Source organism: Staurois parvus, unplaced genomic scaffold, assembly GCF_062004578.1.
Source record: "Staurois parvus isolate SC_StPar_1 unplaced genomic scaffold, SC_StPar_1.0 ptg001039l, whole genome shotgun sequence".
NCBI lineage: Eukaryota > Metazoa > Chordata > Amphibia > Anura > Ranidae > Staurois > Staurois parvus.
In genome coordinates, this window is record NW_028318835.1 from 509,886 (window position 1) to 526,157 (window position 16,272).

The window sequence follows — 16,272 nt, forward strand, 5'->3', positions numbered from 1 at the left end:
CTGTTTAGACTCCCGATATTTCCCCAAAGCCCCCCCAACAGGGCTGCTAAAAATTGTAAAAAATAAAATTGTAAAAAAAATAAAAAAATACAATTATTAAAAAATATAAAAATGACTTGACACCAACCTCTTCCCTGCTGACAAAATCAACTGCCCTACTGACACAGTGGTGTTTACTCCACAAACCACAGTGGTGTTTGCTCACAGTCTTTCGGTGAGGATTTAAACTCATGTTATGATCCTGGGATTTCTATTTCTTGGGACTATATTTTGTGATACTTTATTCACTACTGGATTTAAACAGACATTTGTTTGTTATATGACATTTCCATGAACACATATTGTTCACATGTGAATGAACGGTGCACAAAAGTGTTTTTATTTAGTGACATGCATTATGCACATATATATTTGTTTTATTATTTAGGTATGTAAAAAAGTTTTATTATATAAGTATGGAGGATTTATTTGCTTTTTTTTTTTAACACTATGTTGTAGGTGAGGAGCACTTCACTATTTTTGAGGTATTATTTCTTAATGGTGTTGTGATAAGCACTAATTAGTGGCAGCAGCTCCTTATTGATCTTTTTGGTTATTTATCACTTGATTATATTATCTTTGTGGGTGATAGCTTTTGTTAAAGTTTTTTTATATATATATTTGTTGTAGCACAGGGATTTATTGTTATATTTTGTTTTTTCGCACACCATCCACTGCCCTACTGACAATGTCCACTTTTAGCCTGGGTTCACACATGTGGAGCGGTATATCGCCTGCGATTCGCACAGGAACCGTACCAAATTCCTGTGCAAATCACATGTGATTTGTGTGCGGTGCGATTGGAGCCATACATTTTGCGTGCAGGACCCTTTTTTAGGTTTGCACTAAAATCGGATCGCGTGGGCATTCACACCTATGCGATCTGATTGTGCACATCGCACTGCGTTTTGCAGACCACTTTCGTGGTGTGGTTAACTTAACATACACACCCGCATCGGTTTGCATGAATGGGGTGCGATTCTGATGCAGTGTGGAATTCACACAGAAACACTGCGAATTCTGCACCGCATCAGTGTGAACCAGGGCTGAAGGTAGTTTATTAAGTTTATATTTTTACAATGACATTTGTTCTATATTCGTTACTATTTAGTAAGGCCTTTTTTGCAATTCCTTAAGAAAAAAAAAAAGGGGGGTAAACCCTTGTGATCGTCAATCTTTTTCATGTTATTCAGGTATATCTCCACATCTCAAAAGGTTGCCTACTCCTATACAGAGCCAAAATGCCACCTGTAGTTGGTGATGTTTACTTCAAACATAATCAAAAGTGCTGGAAACATAACATAAACCTATTACAAAAGTACAAAATGATGGGAGTCTACACACCCAGTATTTACCATTTCTGAGGAACTTCGTACAGAAGCAGCTGGCCTCACAGTAATTCCTACCCTGTGGCATTGGAATAGATTTTATTTTTCCTGTTCTCCCAATGTCAACACTGGTGCTCAGCAGTGTGCTTGTCAGTACATGAATTAGTTCCTTAAAAATGTTTTTTGTGCTTTGAGGTCCAGCAACCAGTCCATCTACTGGAAAGAAAAACGGCTTCAGGTGATTGGCAAGTTCATTTAGGTCTGAGAGGTATTCTTGATCATCCCGACAGCCATAAATTAATGTGCCATTCTGAAAGGAAAGAGTGATCGATGAAAACATGGCATTTTCAGAATAATCCATTAAGGCATAAAAGCCCTGTTACAAGACATCTTAACAGTTGAGGCAATCAACACAATCAAATAATTTAATCTGTGGCTTACCAGACAGAAATTGAAGCCTATACCTTAAATATTTTTAAGTTGTTTTGAGAATCCTGAAGTAAACTCATCAATGCAAAATGCATCCTTTGCTTATGTCTGCAAAATCAAAAACATAAATTCAGAGTCAGATGAGTTGTACAGCTTATACAGATGATATTTATTACTTGCTCAGTAACACCTAGATCTGCTCCAGCAGTTAGTGGTCTACCAACCTGCTTCAGTCAATGTAAGGTTACATAATTCTTGTTAGCACATTCATCACTTACCAACAAAGAGAAAAATAAATAGGCTGACATTGCAACAAGAGCAAAGACAGAACCCCCGTATATGCATATTTATTTAGGGTTGTTGACTCAAAATATTAAAACTAACGGATCACTAAAATATTCAATCATGTAGGTCTCCTTCACACAGCCGTTTAGTCACATACACCAATCAATGGATTTTTGCAGTTGGAATGGCACGCAAATAACAGTGGCCGCTCAGCCTGTACAAAATATTGACAGCCTGGCAGCAGCCATTGCTGTTCACATGTAGCCACACACAAATCAGTTACCTGTGGTTAGGGAAAGGCATCCAAGCCTAGAAGCATCTGAGTGTCATTCCAGCCGCAGGAATGACCTGATTTTTGCTGCCAGAATCTGGTGTATGTGGCAAAACGGCCGTGTAAAGGAGGCCTTACCATTTTCAGTCAGCAATGGCAGGCCTTTTTTTCACAAAACGAGAAGATAGATGTCCATGTTTAGCTTTCCAATGTCCAAAGCTGCACTGTCATTTAAGGGAACTCTTGAAAGGTGGATATCTTACCCCTGGAGTTACCACAAAACACAAGACAACCAGACATCAATTAACCACACTGGCAAGAAAGAAAAATAACAGTTTTGGACAGACTGAAATATGCTCATGAAAAAACCTGTTTTACACTTTGTCAAGTCAAAAGTAAATAAAGGAATACAAAATTACTTTAACCGCATAAGGATGGTTTCCGAGGTTAGGAACGGGCGTATCTTGGAGATGTTGCGGAGGTGAAGTCTTCAAGATTTGGACAGTGATTGGATTTGGGGCTGAAAGGACAGATGGGAGTCTAGGATTACACCTAGTACCCTGGCATGAGGGGAGGGAATGATGATTGTGTTAATAATCTTGATGGAGAAGTCAGGGGAGGGGGCACGGGTTGGAAGGAATACTAAGAGCTCAGTTTTGGAAAGATTGAGTTTGAGGAAGTGGAGTGACATCCATGCCGATATGTCACTTACTAGGTTAGTGATGCGAGAGGAGACTGAAGGGGTGAGGTGAGGGGTAGAAAGATAGATTTGAGTGTCATCAGCATAGAGATGGTAGTTAAAGCCATGGGAGTTTATCAAGTGACCAAGGGAGGAGGTGTAGATGGAGAAGAGAAGGGGTCCAAGGACAGAACCTTGAGGGACCCCTACAGAAAGAGGGAGTGAAGAGGAGGAGGCAGTGTTATAGGTAACACTGAAGGAGCGCTGCGATAGGTAGGAGGAGAACCAGGAGAGAGAAGATTCTCTGAGGCCAAAAGAGTGGAGTTTTTTGAGGAGGAGGGGATGGTCAACCATATCAAAAGCTGCAGAGAGGTCAAGTAGTAAGAGTATGGAGTAGTGGCCATTGGTTTTAGGAGTTAGTACATCATTAGTGAGTTTTAGTAGGGCAGTTTCAGTGGAGTGGAGTGTAGTGAGCGAAAGCCAGACTGTAAAGGGTCAAGAAGGTTATTGTCTGTGAGTTGGGAGCTCAGGCAATTGTAGACTAAGCAATCTAGGAGTTTAGAGGTAAATGGCAGCAGGGAGATGGGTCTTAAGTTGTTCAGGTTGGTGGGGTCCAGGGAGGGCTTTTTAAGTATGGGAGTGATGTGCGCATGCTTTAGAGGGGAGGGAAAGGCACCAGTAATGAGGGAAAGATTGAACATGTGAGTGAGGGAGCATAGGATGGAAGAAGAGGGTGACCGTAGTAGTTGTGAGGGGACAGGATCCATGGGGCAGGTAGTGAGACGGGCTTCTGAGAAAACCTTAGTGACCTCTTCGGTAGTGGCAAGGTCAAAAGAGGAAAGTGTTGAGGGAGGTTTAGTATAAGATATGCTAAGTAGGATGGATGTCTGTGCAGTGGCGATGCCCCTACGAATTGTGTCAATCTTGTTTTTGAAATGATTTGCAATCTCGTGAGCAGTGAGTGAGGTACTGGGTGGGGGGTGGAGGTGGAGAAAGTGAGAGTTAAAAGTAGAGAAGAGACGACGAGGACTGGATGAGGTAAGAGGACTGGATGAGGCAAGGTATTAATAAGAGTGACAAAGTAGGCTTATTTGGCAGCATGAAGGGAGGACTTGTATGTTAAGAGAGCAGATTTATATAGGGCGAATGCTTGTTGAGATTTGGTTTTACGCCACAATCGCTCCAGCACACGACTATGTCGTTTAAGATTTGGTGTCGTTAGTCTGCCAAGGTTGTAATGGTCGTGGCCTGATGCTTCATGTTGTTAGAGGAGCAACTGAGTCTAATGTGGATAAAAGCGAACTGTTATAGACAGCAGTGGCCAGGGGAGAGATTCTGTCATAGAGTTGGTCAGTTGCAGAGTGGAAAGGAGCAGGGTTCAAGTTGTGAAGGTTTCTGCAGGTAATTGTTTGCTGCTTGAAGGGATAGGTGTTTGAAGACGAGGACACTTTGCAGGTGATGAGACTGTGATCAGAGAGAGGAAAGGGGGTGTTTGTGATGTTGTAGGGAGTGCAAAGACGGGAGAAAACAAGGTCTAATGTATTCCCAACAGAGTGAGTGAACTGTATATATTGTGCTAATGCAAAAGATGAGGTTATGTTGAAGAGTTGGGATGTAGCCAGGTTGTTGACATTAATAGAGATGTTAAAATCTCCGAGAATGATAGTGGGTAGTTCAGAGGAGAGAAAGTAGGGTAGCCAGGCGGAGAAATCATCAAGAAAGCGGGACACCGGTCCAGGAGGCCGATAGATCACTGCAGTCCTCAGAGAAATGGGAGAAAACAGCCGGATGCAGAGTCTCAAAAGAAGAGAAGGATAGAGAGGGAGGGTTATGGAGGACTTGAAAAGTGCTGAGTGGGGATAGAAGCAAACCAACTCCACCAACTTTCCGACCACTGGGTCTGGGTGAGTGGGTCCAGAGGAGGCCTCCATAGGAAAGTGCTGCGGGAGAAGCAGAATCTGCTGCTTGAAGCCTGGTTTCTGTAATTGCTAGTAGGTTAAGGGAGCGGGAGACAAAAAGGTCATGAACAGAAGTGAGCTTATTACAGACAGAGCGGGCATTCCAGAGTGCACATGAAAAAGGAGTGTGGATTTGGGAGCACGGGGACCGAAATTAAATTGAGGGGATTGTGGCAATTCCCGGGAGAGGACGCCTGGTGTGGGGGTGAGATAGTGGAGGACCAGGGTTTGGGGAGATATCCCCAGAGGTTAGGAGAAGAAGAAGGGTGAGGAAAGTAACATGGGAGCAGGATGTACACAAGTGCACATGCCTTCCAGTCCTGGTGTTTGGGTCAGCAGGAGAGTTAAGTATCAGCAGGAGGTGATGAGAGCAGTAGTAGGGAGATGGTAGCAGTGAGGGTGAGATGTACAAGTTTTGGGGTGGAACAGAGAGGTAAAGAAGTGAGATTTTGGGAACGCAGGAAAGTAATATGAAAAGGATTAGGAAAAGGAAAGTATGAGTGTCACTAGGGACTTCAGATAGCGCTAGTGTCAGTTAGCGCCCCTCCCAGATAGCGTCAGATTGCCTGTTAGTACACCAGTCATCACATTTAACCCCTTGATTGCCAGGAACACACTCACATACACAATAAATTTCCATTGATAGTATAGTGTCCGAACTGATCAATATCTTTGATCATATCAGCACTATACCAGCGTTCACATTAGTATAGCATCCCAAAAAATGCAGCATTAGCGGGATCAGCCCCGGCACCTGCCAGCACCTGTGTTTAGCCCCTACGCTTACCCCCCCCCTTCTCCCCCAGCAAGTGCAGTGTCAGTAGGTCACTGTCACTTGATACATCACTCACAAAACAGCAGTTTTCGCAGAATCAGGCCTGATCTCTGTTAGCACTTGCCGGTAACCAGCGGCCTAGTACGTCCTGGTCTTTCACATACCAGCACTTCAGTATCACGTGTGACGTGGCGGGTTCCATAAGTGCAGTACAAGCTGGTGCAGTGGCGAGCACAAGTAGTGTCCCGCAGCCACCAAGAATTTGCACACAGGCCCATAGAGCCCCTAGTGTCCTTCCGGACGTGCTTGCAAATCCCGATTAGCAGCCCACAAATTCTGCAGCACCCTTACTTCCGTCATTCACTGCCTAACCTGGAATGCAAGTGGAAACAGCACATTTAAATACTCCCCTTGATTTTTTTGGAGCTGTATTTCACTGAAGATCTGAATGCATTGATTGTGGATCAAAGCAATTTATATGCACAACAGTTTATCGCCGCCAACATAGATTCAAACCTTGCCAGACCATTTGCATGGAAACCCATTACAGTTTCTGATTTTAAAGTTTTTTTGGGCCTAACCCTCAACATGGGCATTACTAAAAACAGTCAACTGCAGTTGTATTGGTCCACAGACACAATTTATCATATGTCCATGTTCTCTGCTGCCATAGCCAGGCATAGATATGAGAGTATAATGCGTTTTGTGCATTTCAACAGCAACACACTCTGTCGTCCTCGGGATGACCCTGAATTTGATCGGCTCCACAAAATTCGGCCCCTCGTAAATCACATTAACCAAAAATTTGCAGATGTCTATACTCCCCAGTAAAACATCTGTGTTGAGGAGTCCCTCATTCATTTTTCTGGCCGCCTTGCATTCAAACAATTTATCCCCAGCAAGCATGCCAGATATGGGGGCAAAGTGTATACAACCTGTGAGAGGGCAACAGGCTATACATATAAGTTTCGGATTTAGGAGGCAAAAGACTACATGGGGAGCAGTGGCAAGATAGTTTGGGACTTGGTGTCATCCAATATGGGGTACCACTTATACGTGGACAATTTTTATTCAAGCGTGCCACTATTTAGACATTTGTACAATCTTGGAATTGGCCCCATGCAACCTAATTTCCGGGGCTTCCCCCAATGGCTTGTAAATACCAGTCTTAGAATGGGGGAAAAAGCCTGCTTGAAAAATGAGGAATTGCTCACAGTGAAGTGCAAGGACAAACACAATGTTTTCATCCTGTTTTCCATTCATGCAGATACGACCATCCAAATTACCACGACAGCTGGTGTTGTTGAGAAGCCCCTCTGTGTCCACGACTATAATCTTAACATGCGAGGGGTGGACTTCAACAACCAGATGATGAAGCCGTGCTTAATTTCCCGAAAAGCCAGACGCTGGTAGAAAAAAAGTGTCTGTTTATTTATTTCATTTGGCTTTATATAACGCTTTTGTGCTTTACAAAGCAACTGGACAAAGTGGATCCTTCCTAAAATTCCAAGAGGAGATCATCACGGCCCTTTTGTATCCAGAAGGTGCTATGCCCCAAACCCCCAACCCAGATGCAGTTAGCCGGCTGCATGAGAGGAATTTTCCTGATGCCATTACTGGTACCCTAACCCAAAAGGCACCCCAAAAAAAGATGTCGCGTCTGCAGCAGAAATGGAATTAGGCGTGACACCCTCTTTTTTTGTTCCTCCTGTCCTGACCAACCTGGTCTCTGCCTCAAGGACTGCTACCACACACTAGTAGAGTATTAGTATGGGGTACAGCATGGCACAGTTCAGGGTACATAATTACACAGAGTCTCGAAAGATGTTAGGTAGTCAGGAAACTGGCTATTGCATTTGGAGAGACCCTACAATCGGTTTTAAACATTTAACGGTTAAAAAACAAATAAAAACAAGAAAAGTACAAATCCCCCCCAAAATTAAAAGTTTTAAAAACCAAAAATAGTTATAGTTTCTTTTGCTGTTATCGTTGTTACTGTTCCACTGTTACACCTTTACTGTTTTATTGTTAATCATTGCTGTTTTCTTTGCAGGAATGCTTTCAGCTGCAGCACTGACCTGTTTATTCTGACAGCAACAGGAACTTGCTCTCAGAATACACATAAGTCAATGTGGGCAGAGTTGTTGGATGAGAATTGTCATCCGCAGTTAAAAAAAAAAAAAAAGCATATATGCTGAAGCATGGGGGCCTGGGGTGGCCAGTGGGTGGATGGCCCCTATGTTTCGGCATATATATTTTATAATATTTCTGGCAGAGATATTTCAATAAAAAAGTTGTTTTATTGAGTTACTGTTTTATTGTTAACCATTGCTGTTTTCTTGGCAGGAATGACATTCAACTGCAGCACTGACTTGTTTATTCTGACAGCAACAGTCTTGCTCTCAGAATATACATAAGTAGGTGTGTGCAGTGCTGTTGGATAGTTTTCATCTGCAGTTAAAAAAAAGCATAGAAGCATGGGGGCCTGGGGTGGCCAGTGGGTGGATGGCCCCTGTTAAATATAGCGACACTTATATTATTTAAGTGTCTGTCTTAGGCGTTTGAGGTAAAGTGTTCTAGTGCCAGGTTGATTTAAAACAGTGTGACTTTTATTTAATTCACACTTGGCATCAACATAAAATGAATACAAAAGATAAAATAAAATACAGAGTAAAATATAACAAAAGTTGTAGATTATGGAAAAAAGAAATTAGCTTTAAAATATCTGATCTCTTGCCTGTTCTATGACAAGTGTTTCAGTCTTGGCAGGGAAGACAACAGGTGTATCAAGGCTTTGTAGGCCTTAAGAAAACAAAAATGTCAGTGCGAGTCAGCTGTATAATGTATGGATGTGTGTCTGTGAGTGAGTGAGTGAGTGAGTGAGTGAGTGAGAGAGTGAGTGTGTGTGTGTGTCCCTCTATCTCTAAGGCACATCTTATATATATTTTACCAGACCAACCCACTAAACAGTTATTTCCTAATTCAGTGTGAGCTAAATAAGTAAAAGCCTTTTTTGTACATCTTCTATACTTATAACTCTTAGTATCCAAATTTGTACACCTTCTATACTTACAGTCAGGTCCGTAAATATTGGGACATCGACACAATTCTAACATTTTTAGCTCTATACACCACCACAATGGATTTGAATTGAAACGAACAAGATGTGCTTTAACTGCAGACTGTCAGCTTTAATTTGAGGGTATTTACATCCAAATCAGGTGAATGGTGTAGGAATTACAACAGTTTGCATATGTGCCTCCCACTTGTTAAGGGACCAAAAGTAATGGGACAATTGGCTTCTCAGCTGTTCCATGGCCAGGTGTGTGTTATTCCCTCATTATCCCAATTACAATGAGCAGATAAAAGGTCCAGAGTTCATTTCAAGTGTGCTATTTGCATTTGGAATCTGTTGCTGTCAACTCTCAAGATGAGATCCAAAGAGCTGTCACTATCAGTGAAGCAAGCCATCATTAGGCTGAAAAAACAAAACAAACCCATCAGAGAGATAGCAAAAACATTAGGCGTGGCCAAAACAACTGTTTGGAACATTCTTAAAAAGAAGGAACGCACCGGTGAGGTCAGCAACACCAGAAGACCTGGAAGACCACGGAAAACAACTGTGGTGGATGACCAAAGAATTCTTTCCCTGGTGAAGAAAACACCCTTCACAACAGTTGGCCAGATCAAGAACACTCTCCAGGAGGTAGGTGTATGTGTGTCAAAGTCAACAATCAAGAGAAGACTTCACCAGAGTGAATACAGAGGGTTCACCACAAGATGGAAACCATTGGTGAGCCTCAAAAACAGGAAGGCCAGATTAGAGTTTGCCAAACGACATCTAAAAAAGCCTTCACAGTTCTGGAACAACATCCTATGGACAGATGAGACCAAGATCAACTTGTAACAGAGTGATGGGAAGAGAAGAGTATGGAGAAGGAAAGGAACTGCCCATGATCCTAAGCATACCACCTCATCAGTGAAGCATGGTGGTGGTAGTGTCATGGCGTGGGCATGTATGGCTGCCAATGGAACTGGTTCTCTTGTATTTATTGATGATGTGACTGCTGACAAAAGCAGCAGGATGAATTCTGAAGTGTTTCAGGCAATATTATCTGCTCATATTCAGCCAAATGCTTCACAACTCATTGGACGCCGCTTCAAAGTGCAGATGGACAATGACCCAAAGCAGACTGCAAAAGCAGCCAAAGAGTTTTTTAAGGGAAAGAAGTGGAATGTTATGCAATGGCCAAGTCAATCACCTGACCTGAATCCGATTGAGCATGCATTTCACTTGCTGAAGACAAAGCTGAAAGGAAAATGCCCCAAGAACAAGCAGGAACTGAAGACAGTTGCAGTAGAGGCCTGGCAGAGCATCACCAGGGATGAAACCCAGCGTCTGGTGATGTCCATGCGTTCCACACTTCAGGCTGTAATTGACTGCAAAGGATTTGCAACCAAGTATTAAAAAGTGAAAGTTTGATTTATGATTATTATTCTGTCCCATTACTTTTGGTCCCTTAGCAAGTGGGAGGCACATATGCAAACTGTTGTAATGCCTACACCGTTCACCTGATTTGGATGTAAATAACCTCAAATTAAAGCCGACAGTCTGCAGTTAAAGCACATCTTGTTCATTTCATTTCAAATCCAGTGTGGTGGTGTACAGAGCCAAAAATGTTAGAATTGTGTTGATGTCCCAATATTTATGGACCTGACTGTATAACTCTTAGTGTGACGTTATCTTCAAACCTCTTAGACGACAGAAATACATGATACTGTTATGTGATATACAATAGCTTCACATATCTTTAGAAAGGGACAATGATCACATAAATGCATATAACCAACAATAATTGATACTAAACTTATCACACACTATTCCTAACTAATAAATTAATTATATGAAATAATTATCCAACTAACTATATTATAGATTAGACATGATTTTCTTTATAAAAGACATACTTTCTTTGCTCTACTGCATACCAATATCTTTTTACATTCCAATTGCTATTCTTAAAAGAAGCTTATGACCTGCTGACCTCTTAGACATACCATGGTTCATCTTTAACACCTGTTTTTCAAAGCCTTCACACACACGCAAAGTTAAAAATGTACTAGCTCAATGACTTTAGTTGTCATTTTAGAGGAGACACTGATATGAAAAGATACAGGCGTCTGTTTTATGCTGAATTAATTTCCTACAGCCCCTATGCTTCGGCATAGATATTTTATAATATTTGTTGGCACGTTTCATGTGTGTCCACCATTAGAAGTGGGTGAATGCAGGGAGGTATATTCTAATGGGGCATACCACACACTTTTTCTGGCAGAGATTTCTTCTCTTTTTTCATTCAGCCCATAGGCTGCATACAAAAAAAGAACATAGCATATATGCCCAACAAGGACCAGCGACGTACGGGTATATCACTAGACTTTGAGTGGTTATACCAGGATGATGCCTGCAGCTGCTAATTAGCTGCAGGATTGCTTTTACAAGCAGCGGGAGAAGATGCCCCCCTCCACCGCTGCCTTCCATGACCTTCTTCAGCAGTCCTGTGCCATCGAGGAAACCTGAGAATGCAGCCAGTGTTTCTGCCAGCTGACCACAGAGCAGATTGGAGACCGGAATGGTGCCAATCATCTACATAGTCTAAGAAATCAGAAGCTATGAGCATTTCATCACTTCAGTTTCGTAGGATATAAACAGCGCCATTTGTAAATTGGGAAAGCATCTAATCACACCGATCTTTGTAAGACTAGATTATGATAGCCCCCAGATTTCTCAAAAAAGAATATATGACAATGCCCATTGAAGTTATAGGAGATATTTGCATTCCATGTGATTTAAAAGTGATTTAAAAAAAATGAAAAGGGAAAGTGTAAAAATAATTAAAAAAATCAAAATAACTAAAAAAAAAAAAACTACCCTCGCCCCCCCTCACCGGCATGTGCGAGCGTTGACCCTGTACCAGTATGTAAACAGCGGTTGCACCATGCATGTGAGGTATTGCCACAAACATCAGATCAAGGATAGTAATTCTAGCACTAGACCTCCTCTGTAAATCTAAAATGGTAGACTTGTAAAAGCTTTTATAGCATTGCCCATGGATATTAAAAATGTATGCAGTTTGTCGCCATTGCACAGGACATGCACAGTTTTAAAGCATGTCATGTTTGGTATCCATTTACGCAGCATAGCATCATCTTTTATAAGTTAACAAATAATTGGCCAATATATTGAGTTTTTGTGCATTAAAATGAGAAAAAGTGTATTTTGTTTTAAATTTGCGTCTGAAAAATCGCTGCACGAGTACTATGTGACATAAAAAATTGCAGCACCCACCATTTTATTCACTAGGATGTCTGAACTCCCAAACATTATATATATCTTTAAAACAAAGTAATTTCCTAGCAAAAAGTACTGATTTTTTTCATGTGAACAAAAAAGTGTCAGAAAAGACTTCAGGTGGTTAGAAGATTGAGTGATGTGTGGCATAAACGTCTAATGCTGCACATAAAATGCCCCCACCCCCCAAAATTACCCCTTTTGGAAAGTAGACACCCCAAACTATTTGCTGAGAGGCATATTGAGTCAATAGAAGAATTATTTTTTTTAACACAAGGTTTTGGAAAGTGACAAAAAAAATATACGTATATATATATTTTTTTTTTACACAAAATTGTCACTTAAATACTCAAATTGCTCACACCTGCCATGGGTATATGTGAAATTACTCCCCAAAATACATTCGGTTACTTCTCCCGAGTACATGTGAGAGACTTTTGGCAGTCTAGCCAAGTACAGGACCCCAACATTCAAACAAGCACCTTCAGGCTTTTAAAGGACATTATTTCCTCATTACACTTCCTGACTACCTATCACAGTTTCGGAGGCCCTGAAATGCCAAGATAGCACCAAGCCCCCCCAAATTACCCATTTTTGTTAAGTAGGCACCCCAAGGAATTTGCTAAGAAGCATTGTGAGTATTTTGCAGATCTTGTTTGTTGATGCAAGTTTTTGGCAAATGAAGAAAAAAAAACAAAAACATTTTTTCTTTTTTTTAGATTTTAAAACCTTGGGAGAAAAAAATTAGATCTGAAAAATACTCATCATGCCTCTTTTTAAATTCCTCGGGGTGTCTACTTTCCAAAAAGGGGTCATTGGGGGGGGGGGGGGGGTTGGTGCTATCCTGGCATTTCAAGGCCTCCGGAACTGTTATAGGTAGTGATAAAGTGAAATGAGGAAATTACGCACCTTCCGGGTCTCAAAGTGGTCATTGGATTTCAGGCTCCTGTATGTAACTAGGCTCCCAAAAAGTCTCACACATGTGGTATCCCCACACTCGGTAGAAGTAGCAGAATGTATTTTGGGGTGCAATTTCAAATATACCCATGGCTTTTGTGAGCAATATATAATTTAAGTGACAACTTTGTGCAAAAAAAAAAAAATTTTTTTGTCATTTTTCCAAAAACTTGTGGAAAAAAAAAATGGACTCAATATGCCTCTCATCAGATAGCTTAGGGTGTCTACTTTCCGAAAAGGGGTCATTTGTGAGTGTTTGTACTGTCCTGGTATTTTAGCACCTCAAGAAAAGTGATAGGCAGTCAGAAAGTAAAAGCTGTGTAAATTCCATTATCTACAGTCAGGTCCATAAATATTGGGACATCGACACAATTCTAACATTTTTGGCTCTATACACCACCACAATGGATTTGAAATGAAACGAACAAGATGTGCTCATCTGCTCATTGTAATTGGGATAATGATGGAATAACACACACCTGGCCATGGAACAGCTGAGAAGCCAATTGTCCCATTACTTTTGGTCCCCTAACAAGTGGGAGGCACATATGCAAACTGTTGTAATTCCTACACCGTTCACCTGATTTTGATGTAAATACCCTCAAATTAAAGCTGACAGTCTGTAGTTAAAGCACATCTTGTTCGTTTCATTTCAAATCCATTGTGGTGGTGTATAGAGCCAAAAATATTAGAATTGTGTCGATGTCCCAATATTTATGGACCTGACTGTATACCATAGTTTTGTAGATGCAATAACTTTAAACACAAAGCAATCAATATATACTTATTTGGATTTTTTTAATCAAAAACATATAGCAGAATACATTTTGGCCTAAATATATGACGAAATTTGAGTTTTTAGGATATTGTTTGACAGAAATGAGAAAATATATATATATTTTTTTAATTTTTTAATCTTTTTGTGTTTACAGCACGAAAAATAAAAAGTGAACAGGTGATCAAATACCAACAAAAGAAAGCTCTATTTGTGTGAAAAAAGGACATAAATTTTATTTATGTATAGCATTGCTATAACTTTCACGCAAAGCAACCAATATACACTTATTGGGATTTTTTTTTACCAAAAACATGTAGCAGAATATATTTTGGACTAAATGTATGACTAACTTTGAGTTTACTATATATTTTTATAGCCGAAAGTAAAAAATGTTTTGTCAAAATGTTCGGTCTTTTTTTGTTTATAGCGCAAAAAATAAAAAGGTGATCAAATACCACCGAAAGAAAGCTCTACTTGTGTGAAAAAAAAAGGACATAAATTTCTTTTTGCATTGCATGACCGCACAATTACCAGATCTTTTCATGTGACAACACTGAAGAAATTACACTTTGCTACAATGAAAAGTAGTGAGTTTACAGCTTGTATAACAGTGTAAATTTGCTGTCCCCTAAAAATAACAACACACAGCCATTAATGTCTAAACTGTTGGCAACAATAGTGAGTACACCCCTTAGTGAAAATGTCCAAATTGGGCCCAAAGTGTCATTTTGTGTGACCACCATTATTTTCCAGCACTGCCTTAACCCTCTTGGGCATGTAGTTCACCAGAGCTTCACAGGTTGCCACTGGAGTTCTCTTCCACACCTCCATGATGACATCATAGAGCTGGTGGATGTAAGAGACCTTGCACTTCTCCACCTTTCAATTGAGGATGCTGCAGATGCTCAATAGGGTTTAGGTCTGGAGACATTCTTGGCCAGTCCCTCAACTTTACCCTCAGCTTCTTTAGCAAGGGAGTGGTCATCTTGGAGGTGTTTTTGGGATCGTTATGATGTTGGAATACTGCCCTGCGGCCCAGTCTCCAAGGAGAGGGGATCATGCTCTGCTTCAGAATGTCACAGTACATGTTGGCATTCATGGTTCCCTCAATGAACTGTAGCTCCCCAGTGCCGGCAGCACTCATGCAGCCCCAAACCATGACACTCCCACCACCATGCTTGACTGTAGGCAAGTCTTTGCACTCCTCACCTGGTTGCTGCCACACACGTTTGACACCATCGGAACCAAATACGTTTATCTTGGTCTCATCAGACCACAGGACATGGTTCCAGTAATCCATGTCCTTAGTCTGCTTGTCTTCAGAAAACTGTTTGCGGGCTTTCTTGTGCATCATCTTTAGAAGAGGCTTCCTTCTGGGATGACAGCCATGCAGACCAATTTGATGCAATTTGCGGCATATGGTCTGAGCACTGACAGGCTGACCCCCCAACCCTTCAACCTCTGCAGCAATGCTGGCAGCACTCATACTTCTATTTCCCAAAGATAACCTCTAGATATGTCGCTGAGCATGTGCACTCAACTTTTTTGGTCGACCATGGCGAGACCTGTTCTGAGTGGAACATGTCCTGTTAAACCGCTGTATAGTCTTGGCCACCTTGCTGCAGCTCAGTTTCATGGTCTTGGCAATCTTCTTATAGCCTAGGACTTCTTTATGTAGAGCAACAATTCTTTTTTACAGGTCCTCAGAGAGTTCTTTGCTATAAGGTGCCATGTTGAACTTCCAGTGACCAGTATGAGTGAGAGCAATAAATCCAAATTTAACACACCTGCTCTCCATTCACACCTGAGACCTTGTAACACTAATGAGTCACATGACATCAGGGAGGGAAAATGGCTAATTGGGCCCAATTTGGACGTTTTCACTTAGGGGTGTACTCACTTTTGTTGTCAGCGGTTTAGACATTAATGGCTGTGTGTTGAGTTATTTTGAGGGGGCAGAAAATTTACACTGTTATACTAGCTGTACACTCACTACTTCACATTGTACCAAAGTGTACATTTCTTCAGTGTTGTCACATGAAAAGATATAATAAAATATTTACAAAAATGTGAGGGGTGTACTCACTTCTGGGAGATGCTGTACATGCCTGTCATGTGCCTCTATTTCCATGACTTTACACCGTCAGCAGGAATTGGAGGCACATAACAGTAAGCTGAGCCATGGGATTTTCAGCTCCAGGAGACTACTGTACAAGAAAAAAATGATTACATGTTCTTCAGCTGTTTCTCTGTCTCACTCTGCAGAGAGAACTGAGAATGTTTGGCAGTGCAGAAGTTCTGCCCCTCCCTGTCACTGACAGTGAGAGCTCAACCTGGATGAGAGGGGGGAAGGAGAAAGCAGCTTGCATGTAACTGTACTGAGAACAACCTTGATGGTAGAGGAAGGAAGAAGGAGGGGGA

General features: G+C 41.2%; 1 protein-coding gene across 1 annotated transcript in view; it reads right to left on the reverse strand.

Moving 5' to 3' along the window:
* The window catches only part of IPPK (inositol-pentakisphosphate 2-kinase), an 837,585-nt gene that overhangs the window by 219,944 nt on the left and 601,369 nt on the right, over positions 1-16,272 (reverse strand). The window contains exons 8-9 of the mRNA XM_089657901.1: positions 1,832-1,904; positions 1,395-1,677 (exon numbers count right to left, since the gene is read on the reverse strand). Of these exons, the coding sequence (XP_089514027.1) occupies positions 1,395-1,677; positions 1,832-1,904 (356 nt within the window). The remainder of the gene's footprint in view (positions 1-1,394; positions 1,678-1,831; positions 1,905-16,272) is intronic.